Genomic DNA, 13411 nt, shown 5'->3' on the forward strand with positions numbered 1-13411 from the left:
TCTAATGTGACGCACAACACTTCTAGTTTATGTTCCCCTTGAAAGAACTGGTGTATGTTTTTACAAGTTTTATCTTAAAATGACGTAACGTCAGAGTCTGTGAGACTCGACAGCAGTATCAATGAGCTAAAATGTTATTTATTACGGGTATTTCAAAAACACAGAACTGGGTCCTTATGGACCCGGGTTTCGATCTCCATCCCTAACCATAAGTAATGATACAGGATTGAATCATGACGTTAGATTCTTTAAGACTTTGCTGTGATTCAGGAGGCGTTCAGGGAGATTTCCCATAATGCTCGGTTTGGAGAGATGGGTGGATGGCTGTAGGCCTAGGCTGAAAAAATCGGCCCATCCTGATTTGATGATGAAGATATGGATTCATGTAATCCAGAGATCAGTCTTTAAATAAAGGCTCCTTTCCCTCTTTGGTGACCAGTCTCAGCTTTCAGTGCTCACGCTGCTTTAACCTTCACCTCAAAGACTTCAGGGTCAGAAATTTAGAGATCCAGGGGTTAAAACTTTTGTCCTTCATTTTGTCTGTCAGTTGAGAACCTCTGCTCCAGCCTTCTGTAATATCTGTAGACAGATGATGGTGCTATGCCTCTATGGGATGAATTTTTGGAGGAGCGTTGCTGCAGCCCCAAACTACTTTTACTTTAATTTAGTGTCCTGTATCATAAATACATGTCAAACGGCTCAGAAATCCCCAGAGTTCTGTAGAGGACTGTGGAGCATGCAGGAGAAAACTGATCTCCAACCCTGTAGGCGTGTTAGTCCACGTCACAAATGTGGTTATGATGTTAGACCAACATGCTTACGTACGTTGTAAAACTCCAGCATTTGTCAGACTAATGCAGTTATTTTCCTTTTTTAAATGCATGTAAAGACATTTGTGATGCTGATGCACAATTAATTTCATTGCAGTCGTGATTTCTGGCCGTGCAGTTACACTACACAGAAAGGCTGCAGTCTTCTCTGTATTCCACAGCTCTAGAAATCTTCACAAACATGCTTTTTAGTAGAGCTGGATGATTCTGGAAAATAATCTAAGTGGGGTTTTTTCCCCCAATATTGTGATTTGATATGCAATTATTTCTGAAGTTCCTCATCTTATGTTACTTCCAACAAACACAAGCACTAAATCATTCTACACTCTAACAAACACAAAATACGATTAAACAAGGGTTTAACAATCCTGAAAAAATACTTATTGTGATGATTTTGACTCATGTTGTAAATCAGATATTAATTCTTGTGTTGAAGGGAGTGGTAATTTAATATAATTCTTATATTCAATAAGAAAAATGTACAGAAAAGGAAGAAAATATGATTTTAGACTATTCTAAATGGGGCTGGGTTCAAAAAATCGATTTTCTGATTCAGATCGATTCTTTGTTTGAATTTTCGATATCAATTCATTTTTCCCGGAGATCGATCTTTTATTACTGACTGTTAATTCTGTGTTGCACTTTATTATGTTGATTGATCAAATGTGTTGGTCAATAAAAAGTATTTTCAGGAAACAAGTTTGGGGTCAGTTTTTAGTGTGAACTTTAATATTTTAAATATTGGGCCTAGTTAAAAGGTTTCTGATTAATAATTCAACTGAAAGTATAATTTCTGCCGTTAGTTCTCTAAGACCCCCTGCATATTCAAGCAAAACAGGTACTGTAGCTGAAATATCCCTCAATGAACCGATGCTGAATTGAATCGAATCGAATTGGGACCTTGTGAATCAAAATTGAATTGATTCAGGAAATCAGTGGCGATACCCAGCCCTACTTCTAAAACACTGTAACCTGAATGACTGTACGGTAAATGTGTAAACTGGTATTTTGGCAAAAATTTCAGGTTAAAGAAATATTGCACCTTCTGCGATTTGAAAACTGCAGCAGGTCATTTTTTGATAATTAATCTGATTTGTGATGATTTGCCCAGCCCTAGTTTTAGTTTAGTTTCAGTTCCTCTGTTACACTTTGTAGGAGTACTTTTAAAAACAGAAGCAGAAATATTTTTGGGAAAATGTGAAGTTATTTTGAGAGTAGAACTGTAAAAACTATAATTTTTTAATGCTTGTTAATATTTGTATGTTTTAAGTTTAGAATCTACATGTCAAAACTGTTGTTATTCTGTGTGTTTCCATGGTAAACGAGCAGGTCGACTCATGGTACGTTTATGTTTAGAATTATAATATTGTTAGTAGAATCAGAATCACACGTCATGACCAAATCATGCAGCTCTAGGTTTTTGTTTTCATCCTCACACTGAGGTGCAGTAGGAGAAAAGAATTAGCTCAAACATGTTGCAGACAAGCGTTTGAAGAAGAGTCATAAATGTTTCTCCACACTCCTGAAAGGTTGTAAATCTCTGACCTATCATTTCAGCTTTCTAAGACTCAAAGAGAGAAAGTTCTGACCTTGTCTTGGAGGTACGGGAGCGAGTGCAGGAGTTTAGTCTGCTGCGAGTGTTTATAATAATGTTGCTATGGTTTGTGTTGATCCAAGAGCAGCGAAGAATGTGGAGGAACTGGCCTTTTGTTCGTCATATCGCTGCTTAGACATGGTGCATGAGGGCTGAATCTGCCCTCTGCATGTGTGCACGTTCACTTCTCGCCTCAGCTCCTCTTCCAGTAAACACACACGGCAGCGTGGTGTCGCACGAGTGTTGTTGACCAGAACAAGTGCTTCAAGCCTTTTGTTTGATATGCAGAGAGATATCTGAAGAGCTGAGACGATGACGGCAGATCTTTACACCTTAAATTTTCTCCTCTCCTCTAAAGCGTCTCTGTCACACTCTTCCTGGCAGTGTGTGCGAGCCCACCGGTGTGTGTCGTCTTCCCGGGTGAATGGCGGCCCGTGTGAGCGCATTCGCCCTCTGTTTACACCACAAAGTTTACAAGAGCTCATAGGGGTTCACTGCCAACACCCAAGCAGATCATGTGAGTCTTAATAGAGCAGGAAAAGGAGAGGGGAAGCTGACGTGCAGCACGATATCTCCGGTTTATTTTCTCGCTAGTTTAAAGTTTATAATGAGGCAGCTGTTAGAGGACGCCGCTCCAGTCGGTCTGGGTGCAGGTGAGACGAGGACAGCCGCAAAGATCGTCTGCTCAGACAAGGAAGAAATACTGTCAGGAGTCTGGCGTGAGGCACTCATCCACTTTGACTTTCTTTACATTCAGCGTGAGATTCAAACATTGTTGGCTTCTACACCCAACAGGCAACCTAAAATATAAAATCTTCACATCCTTACTCTAGTAGAGCTTCTTCATATCATGATCAGAGTTTCATAACCACAGAATTTGAAGTTTTGTGTAATTCTAGTGAAACTTCAATGATATTCATACCTGTTTTATCACCACAGCGGCAACAATAAGTCCTAGTTGCCCTGATTGTCCTGTTTTTAGTTGCCCCTTGTTGTTTTTTAGTTGCCTGTTATTCCAGACAAACCCGAGAACTCTAGGTATCAAACTGTCTGGGGGTTTTGTGCAATTTAGACTGTGTGTTTGAGTTTGCTTGCAATCCCTTTGAGCCCCTGTTAAGATATATTAAAGGGGTGTGACGAGATCTTGTGCCACCAGATCTCGCGAGATCAAAACGCCACGAGATTTCTCGTTGCGAGATCAATACTGCGCAGACACTTGGAGCAGCAGCTCTCCTCACTGAAAGCAATACCAAACTGGAAGTTATAGAAGATCCCAAACATGCCCTGGATACTATAAAACTGTTGGTGAGAGAGCAAATGAGTAAACAGAGCTGGTCTGGCATCCATTAAGATGACCGCTCCAACATCCCCCTCGCGTGCGCTACTTGGGCCGTACATGATCCGCCTATGCATCATCATAACGGTGTGAATTGATGAAATGCTGCTGGTGAAAGCCTGTGCAGTCTCCATGAGGAGAATACAGCGTTTATTTAGTTTGTGTATGCGCGCAGACACGCTCGTTGTGCCGCTATTTGTGACCTTGTAACTTTGAGTCGAGGCTTTGTCATGTCTCCTTCTCGTCTCACCGTCTGTCAGTCACAGCCATCAGCTGTTGGCCGTGCGTATCAACAGTCAGAAGCTTAACGTGTAGAGCAACGGGTCTGCATACTGCAGCGGTAAACTTAGCTGAACTAACTCTGAGCGCCATAGAGTCCACTGTTAGCCCACTGTTGGAGCTTCAGTTAAACGCGCCCTGTTTGTTGTATGACAGCAGACAGAGACACACACTCAGTCACCAGCGCACACACATTAACACACACGCTCATCTGTGCGCCGTGTCCAACACTGTTAAAGTTCATCTGAGAAAAAAGACCACAACACGATAAAATAATCTATTTCTTTAAATTACAGCAAACGTGTTACTGACTTAAAGATTTATTTGGAGTGTTTAAAATATGGATGTCCTTACAGAGGATGAGAATAGTTTGATTTTACTGATGCAGCTCTTTGTATTTCAGTCTGTTGTAAACAGTGCTGAAAGTACTTTTAAAACAATCTAAATGCTTTTATTCTATATAATTAAGTAAAATATTCAAAATAGTTATTGTTATTGTATTAATGAGTGCATAGTGTAGTAAATTAAAGATTTTGCGCATTAAAATATACAGATTGAGTCAAGGTTAGACAAGACATACTGTTTGGAAGCATTAACAGCCTATTCAGTACTTAATTCAAACATTTTTGAATAGACCTGAATGCGTTATAATTATGACTTTCAGTTGTATAAAGGACATATTATCCACCCATGTATTTTTTTTTCCAAAATTAAAAATAGTGTAAAATCTCATCTCATCTCGTGTCTTGTGAGATAAATGTCTCGTCACACCCCTAGTTGTTTTTAAAACTTTGATAAACTTTGCCCTCCTGCAGGGAGAAACCACAAAGACCTTTGTGTTCTTGGAAAAGCAGAAGAAGAGACGGTGGATTACGTACTAGAATCAGGACAAAGTGTAGGCTGGAGCTCATGCTGTTGATGGACGGCATCTCTCAACTGAATGCTTTCAGATATCTTAGAGCTGATACCACAACAATGACCTCTGAAACACTGACGTCCAGTTTTGGGTCATTTCTTGATTTTAATCACAAGTTGCAGGAAAACTCCTGCATGAGCTGATCCTGATGGTCCTGCTACACATTAGGGCTGAACGATTTGCAAAAATAATCTAATTGCAATTTTTCTCCACAATATTGCAATTGCAATTAAATATGCAATTATTTTTAGGTTCTTGATCTTATGCATTATTCAGTAAACACAAGCAATAAATCATTCTAAATTATAACCAGAGCAGTATTAGATAGATTAAACCAGGTGAAAGATTGAATAAAATATCTACATGTAATTTGGCTCCTATAGCAAATTTGATATCAATTGCTACACTGAAAGGAAATTAGGAATGATATTTTTTTCATGTTATTCTCATTTTGATTAAGAAAATCATATACATGGACAGAAAAAGTAGGATTTTAGTAAACTATTCTAATAAGATACTTGACTGTATGCATAATGTGTAGAGCAGAAAATCTCTGCTGCAAAAACATGGAATCACAGTGGTGTTTTGACACATCTCAGGTGAAGGAGATATTGCACTGTCTGCTATTTGAAAATTGCAGCAAATCATATTGTGGTTTAATCTAATTTGCATTTAAATGCCCAGCCCTTCTACACACTGGTGCATCCTTAGCATGGGTATATGCACGCAACTAAACACCAGAAAGCAGCTCCTCCTGTTTCATCAGTACCTATTAAACGGCGTTATTTCTACTCATGTTAAAGTCGTATGAATGTTTACCTGCTCTGCTTGCATGTGTCTGTAATTTTAACCTTATAAATCTGTTTTTACTGATGAAACTTGTCACCGTCTGTCTGCAGGCGATGGTGGCGTGTTACCCTGGAAATGGGACAGGATATGTGCGCCACGTGGATAACCCCAACGGTGACGGCCGGTGTGTCACATGCATCTATTACCTAAATAAAGATTGGACTGCCAAGGTGAGTCAGTGACATGTGGGAGAATTAGCATGTCTGTTAGGATGGGTATTTGCTCATTTTCTCATGTTTTTAACAGATTGTTCCCCTCTGATTTATAAATTCTTACTGAAATGCCCAAAAAAAACAAATCATTTAGAAAATCTCCACCCCATATCCCAGCTGTACCTCCTAAGAGAGGCTGAGGCCTGTCAGTGTGGAGCTTTTTAATCTGGTTTTCACACTCCTCTGTGGACGGTGTGTCACTGTTGGAGGTTGGCGTGTCAGTACGTGCTGCTCGGCCACTCTCCCCGTTTATAATCCCATTAAAACACAGAGATCCTGCTAATCCAGCCACACCCAGGCAGCGAGAAGAGCGCCCCCACGCTGCCTCAGACACGGCCATTGTTCCTCCTGCAGGAAAGACGACTCACAGGACGACGGATTAAAGACACACTGGTGGAAATACATCTCTCCATTCTCACATCATCCTTCATCCAAGTCCTAGTAGATTTTAAAAATAGTGAATAGAGCTGGAAGCACGGTGAGACAGAGGGCAGTGACATGCCCCCAGGCCAGACTGGAACCCCGGTAGCCCGGTTCCATGGGGCGCTGAGCCATCTCAGTCCCACATTTGTCACATCCTGCTTTGTTGAAACCGTGCAGTTCACCTGCTGAAAAGGAAGCAGGAAGTAACGACGCCTCTTAGAGTCTAGCGGGTCCTGTAAGGTGCAAAGATGTCATCTGAGAGGAGGAAGTGACTCTACGAGGAACAGAGGTCTAACCAGAGATCGTCTCCAGACTTCTTCACATACTTGACCTCCAGACCTGAACACGTTCAAATTACATCACAGGAAACTCTGATTTGCATCTGGATACTCTCTGGTGATCAAATACCGGCCGTGCAGAGGTGTCTGTTCTGGTTTAAGTCTTCCTCATAAATATTTCTGAGAATTAAACTAAGATGATTTATGGATGCACTTTATAATAACCACAATAGCTGAGGAAGTGAATAATAGGCAAATATTAAAAAATCCAGCCCTTCTCTTGCTGATATACTGGCCATCATCTGCAGAATGCATGAACCTGTGATGATGTTTGACCTTATAAGGAGCAGTATGAAGTTTTTGTATTTTTAGACAGTAGAGCTACCTCAGCTGAAGCTTGTTTCATGCTCATTCCTTAAACTTTGGAGAACGCTCTAAGGACTGAAGTTTTAGCTCTGAGCTACAGTTTATGGTCCACAGCTGCATCATCACTGCAGTGAAAGGCCAGTAGAATATAAGAACAGACTGTAATTGATCAACTATGGCAAATCAGAAGTGACCTGAAATTTAGCAGCTCAGTATTTCAGCGAGATGTCGGCAAATAATGCCTAAGAAGGTTTTAATAGTGTCAGCAGTCTGCAGATATTTACAACCAATATTTGGCTGGGAATATGATGTACTGTTGGCGATTCTATTGGCTGTGCTAATATCAGGATCATTTCATGCCGTTGTCATCTGGACCAACAGAGTCTTCCTCTGACTTCATCCTTAAACCTTAAAGATTGTGTTAAGGACTGAGGTTTAGGAACTACATAGATGAATACTGATATCAGCTAGAGCTGAACAATTTAGGAAAATAATCTAATTGCCATTCTTTTACCCAGAGTTGCGATTTAATAAGTGATTATTTCTTAAGGTCCTCATCTCATGTATTTTACAAAAAAAAACAAGCAATAGTTAATTCTATATTATAACCAACACAGTATTAGAGTAAACTAGGGCAGAACAATTTTTTTTAAAAATGTCTAATCGTGATGATTTTTTCACTCAATTTGCAAATTTGATATGAACTGTTGTATTAACCCTTTACCTACTGACCCAGCGCCGGCGCTGTGTTATATATGTCGGAGTATTATTACCATAACTCTGTCAAAGTTTGTCCGATCAGCAAAATCCCAACGGTGTTGGAAAGCTGAGAATTGTGGGCATGCACACATATATGGTTCATTACGGTACTCGCACCATATGACGTGGGCATTCATAGCAAAACACCAGAAGTATCGTGAGACAGCCACTCAGAATCTCAACACTGTAACTCCTCCAAAGTTTGCTCAATCTAAAAAATTCCAATGCTGACAGAGAGCTGAGAATCTGAGCTTTCCACCAGTATATGATGTGTGGTATATATATTACGGTAATGCCGAACAGCACCGCGAAAACGGCAGCTTTGGCAGAAGACGAGTGAGAAAGGAGAGTGAAGGAAGAGAGTAAAAGGAGAGCGAGTGAGAGTGGTGTTTAGTTTTCTAAAAATAGCGTTAGATAGTGGCATTTGTGTGTGTCTGTCATGTGCAATAACAATATGTTTTGCACTGTGTTTTGCACACCCAGAGTCCTAGACTCCAAAAATGACTGCTGATTGTTCTAAACATGTATAGGTTCACATTTCAAATGTCAAATCTAAACTTCATGAGCAATAACAACATTTCTACTCATAAAAGCCATGAAAAACAAATCTGTTTTTGTGTTTTTCTGCTTTTAAACTGCTGACAATTCCATATAATGTGCAATAATCATTAACCAGATGTTGAAAAGTCAAGTTCAAGTACTCCTGGGAAAAGGGAGCAAAGCTCTCAGACTTAGAGCATTTCCTGACTATTTTACAGCCAGAATAACAAAATATGTCCAAATTTTTCCATGTTTTTTTCAACACTTTAAACCAACAACTGTTATATCAGTCTATTTTGTATTGACATGAATATGGGCGAAAAAGTTTGAAAAGCACTGGCCTAAACATTTCACTTAAGCTATAAATAACTACCTGTGGTAGACTTCACCAGGCCTTATAGTGTAGCAGAGTGGTATTAATGTCCTCTAACAGGGGTTTCCTCCTGCAGGAGCACTAAAGGAAGTGTGAGCAGCAGTGACACAGTTTACGCTCTGACCTCAAAGACAGTCTGCTGAAAGAGAAACGTATCTGTGGCTGCATCATGTGACTTCCTCTTATAAAAAGTGCTCTCAGCGGGCATGGGGGTGTCAGGTTTGGCTGGATTTTATTTGTTTTACTTGGACTGGATCAGAAATAAAGAAGAGAAAAGTTCCATCCAGTTTTTCCGCCACCTACGAGAACCCAAACTATCAGAAAAGATCTCAGCGTTTATCTCTCTGTCTCTGAACAGCATCTAAAACCTGTGAGGACGTTTCTACAAAACCATGTGACTGCTGTGGAGTTTAAAGTGTTGGAGGGAAAGACATCTACCAACAGGAAGTCTCCAGTGGCTCTTTCCATCTGAAAATGTCTAAAATAAAAAAAATGATGAGACAGGGGTAGATTTAAAGAAAAGAGTGAACAAAACTACAGAACTCAGGAATCTGTACAGATTTAAAGAATAAAATCAGATTACAGTGCAGTAATGGGAGCATCTAAACCAGTGGTTCCAACCGTTTTTCCTTAGGACGCCCTGCTTGTATCTAAGAAAAGCTAAGCCCCCATGGCCCGCTATGGAAAATAAAACCTTTATTGTAATTGTTCTAAATGAAAACATCCCCACATATCATTCCTACACACTCTTGTTCTTGGTTAAATCTATGAATAAACTATCCATTATTATGATGGTGTCTTAGGGCTGCTCTAGAAAGAGAATAATAAAGAGGATCCGTTTATTTTCAAGAAAAAATCAAAATTCACAAGTTTCAAAAGTTGTTTATTAACAAGAGAAAAAAAAACAGTTTTCCACTTTAAAAGTTTTAAATGAACATGAACCAAACGTAGAGTTTTTGAGACTGTAAAATCAAGAATTCAACCGCTGTTTTCAGTTTGGTTTCTTGTAATTTTTTTACTTTGTACTGTTAAAATGTACCGTTTTAAAAACTGGACGTCTTGAGAAACATGGCGTGGTGACGCTGATCAATGGTGATGGGGTCTGACTGCACATCCGTCCCACAGAGACCAGACAGAAACTAAACTGATCTGTTGTCAACGTGCAGTACAGTTCTGATGACAATTTACATGAACTGAAGTTAAAGGTCCAGCTCTAGATCACATGACTGCTAACAGCGTATAGCACTGATCATCAACTGGAGGCCCAGGGTCCATATCAGGCCCCCCAAAGCCTCCTGTCCGGCCCCTGAAAGATCATTAAATTCAGAGAAAGAGGAAAAGAAGATGTTGTGGTTTAAAGAGTATCCTTTGGCTTTAAATGTCTGCAGCTGTTAAATCATCCCATAAACAACTAATATGAAATAGTTTTAGAATGACTCAACATCCATCTGTTTCTACAGAAATTTACTTTCAGTCACACTTAAAGGAGTAAGGTTGGCAAGAGTTAGAAAAATAATGGGTGATAAATGGTAAAATGGGTTGATGAGTGGCACAAAGGGACAAACACTGGTGAAAGAGTGGAGAAAACAGGAAAAAATGGTTCCAAGTGTCAAAAATGGGTTCAGTGTCAAAAATAGTGCAAAAAAAGTAATGAAAAGGGTTAAAAAGTGTCAAAATATGAAGAAAAGTGGAACCAAGAGGATAAAACCTGCTGGAAAAGTGGTTTAAAATAATGGAAAAAATGGGTTAAAGAGGCAAAAGTATCAAAGATGGGTTAAAAGTGGTAAAAACAGCACAAATAGCCTGGCAAAGTTGGAAAAAGGGATTAAAGAGTGGCAAAATGGGTGAAAAGTGGCAAACATTGATTTAAATGTTGAAAAAAAATGAAATGAAAAGTGGTTAAAAAGTGTCAAAAATGGATGAAAGTGGGTAAAACATGCAGGAAAAGGGGTTAAGAGGGGTTAAAATCTTGCAACAATTGGTAAATGAGGAAAAATGGGTCAAAAGTGTCAAAAATAGTGCAAAGAATTAATGACAAGGGGTTAAAAAGTGGAAAATAGAAGAAAAGTGTCAAAAATTGGTAAAAGAGTGGCTCAAAGAGAATAAAACATGCAGAAAAGTGGATTATAATGGGCTAAAGAATTGACAAAAGAGTTTAAGAGGAAAAAAATATTAAAAATTGGTTAAAAGTGGCAAACACTGATTTAAATGTTGCAAACATTATTGAAAAAAATGTGGCTAAAAGGGTCAAAAATGGATGAAAGAGTGAAGGGGGTAAAACGTGCAGGAAACGTGGTTTAAGAGGGGTTGAAAGCTTGCAAAAATTGGTAAAAGAGGAAAAAAGGGTTAAAAGTGTCAAAAATGGGGATAGATAGGGATAGATCTCACTGACTGACTAAAAATGTCCTGAGTTTAGAAAGAAAATACAAATACTACTACAATAATAATTCAATCAGAACAAAATATTTCTTGAATTTTTGTGGATTTGAAAGTCCGGCCCCCAGGGTCTCTGTGGAGAATAAACCTGGCCCTTGTGCAGATGGACTTGATGACCCCTGACCTATAGACTGGAGTCCTAATGTGCAGGTGCATCTCTGTATTCAGAGGGAACACTTCTGATAGGATCAGACACCCAGAAGACAGCATGAGTTTATTATTTCTCAATTAAATCATCATGTGAGCATCCAATCCACTTTTTTTATAGAGCACATTTAAAAAAACATTCAAGTTTACAAAAGTGCTGCTCAGTAAAATCACAAAAAAAGAAGATCACAAACACGTAGAAGGAAAAACATGAAGAGGAAGGAAATAAAAGCAGGTAAAAACATCATAAAAACATTTAAAATGAAACAAAAACAAATAAAACAGCCATAAAAACACAGGGATGAGGACCATAAAAGACATGGAAGGACAGAGATCACACAACTCTCATGCTGAATTTAAAGCCAGAGAATAAAAATGAGTTTTAAGATGCGATTTAAAAGCGGTAGGGTAGGGATGTTTTAAATTCTAGTGGCAGTTCGTTCATCAATTTGGGAGCCACTGCAGAGAAGGCTGGATCACCTCAGGTCATAATCAGGTTTTTGGGACGACGAGGTCTGTAGATCTGCAGACCTCAAGGACCGGGAGGGGGTGTAGACATTTAAGAGGTCAGAGATGTACGGGGTGCTGCTCCGTTTAGAGATTTAAAAACAAACAATAACATTTTAAAATGAATAGTAAAATAAACGGGAAGCCAGAGGAGGGACGCCAGGATCGGAGTGATGTGTTCATAGATATAGAAGACCAAAAACAATCACAGGGCACCAGATAACCTAACAATGGTGTTTTTTAGCTGATGGTGGAAGCTGGAGTTAGCAGAGGAACCCATGCATGCATGAGGAGAACATGCAGACTCCACACTGAAAGCCCACACCAGGAACCTGGTCTCTATGAGGCAGTGCTGCAGCCCGATCTGATGGTTTTACCTGAACTGCTAGAATGCATTTTAAATAGTGCAGTAAACGTAGAATAATGTTAAGAACGTGGAATGATGTAAAGATTTACTGCTGAGAAAGCAGCATGCAGGGAACATTTCATGTTGAATTTAAATGTAGTTGTGTTCTTTCACTCATGAGTTCTAGGGAGTCACACGTTTGGATTGTAGGCGTCGTCGTCTCTTTGCTCAGTGTGATGTAGGTCAGAAGGTCACGCCCTGCAGGGTCACCTTGTGTTCATAATGAGTCACCAGTCAGATAAAAGCTGAAACCAGCGCTTGATGAGCTGCTAATGCTAACCCTGCCTCGTTTCTCCTTTGAGCCTATTGTCCTTTGTTTGTTTGAGCGGAGCGCCGTGATTCCCCCTCATTAAAACGTGTTTTAACCTCCGTATGGTTTCTCCTCGGACAAAGGGTGTGAACCGTTTCTGCTGCCGTGAGTTTGCGTGTGAAGAGAGAGGCCTATCATATCAGCTGTGTGAGAGTTTAAGCGGCACGCTCGCAGCAATCTGCTTTTTCACTCTCCAGGTCCTTTATCCAGCCGGAGCAGTTTTCCTGTCAGTTATTCTTCCTATCCCTCCACAGGAAGGCCGCCCCCCGCTGCTGCTTCCGATCCTGAGCTTTCCTCCTGGCCCCGCGAGTCGGACAAGCCTTTTCCTTAACTTTGTCGTCCTACGCTGATCATGTAAAGCCTCAGGGAGGAGGTGTATTTAAGAGGCTCATTTATAGGCGTCATAAACGCCCTTAAAGAGGATCGATCCCCTCTGAATGGATGGTTTGATACAGAAAACGTGATGACTTCATAGGCTCTCTGCCTCCTTAAATCTTTCGCTACCTCCATGTGTATCTTCGTCAGCATAATCTCCTCTTCCTCGTTTGTTTTTCTCTTCCAGGAACACGGAGGCCTTCTTCGAATCTTCCCTGAAGGAAAGGCCCAGTTTGCCGACATCGAGCCCAAATTTGATCGTCTTCTGCTCTTCTGGTCGGACAGACGAAACCCTCACGAGGTTCAGCCCGCCTTCGCCACCAGGTCAGCCTCTTCATCCGTCCACTGCACACAGGAACGGCGTGATCTAACGGCACGTTTGCGACAGAAATGTGAATCATGATTTAGATTTTTCAGGGCTGACACTGATACCAATTATTAGAAGTTCACCAGACTGATAACGGATGTTTGGAAT

General features: G+C 40.2%; 1 protein-coding gene across 1 annotated transcript in view; it reads left to right on the forward strand.

Moving 5' to 3' along the window:
- Nucleotides 1–13411, forward strand: part of egln1a (egl-9 family hypoxia-inducible factor 1a) — a 54649-nt gene that overhangs the window by 37886 nt on the left and 3352 nt on the right. The window contains exons 3-4 of the mRNA XM_041789700.1: nt 5855–5974; nt 13124–13260. Coding sequence (XP_041645634.1) covers nt 5855–5974; nt 13124–13260 — 257 coding nt within the window. The remainder of the gene's footprint in view (nt 1–5854; nt 5975–13123; nt 13261–13411) is intronic.

This window comes from Cheilinus undulatus, linkage group 6 (assembly GCF_018320785.1).
Source record: "Cheilinus undulatus linkage group 6, ASM1832078v1, whole genome shotgun sequence".
NCBI lineage: Eukaryota > Metazoa > Chordata > Actinopteri > Labriformes > Labridae > Cheilinus > Cheilinus undulatus.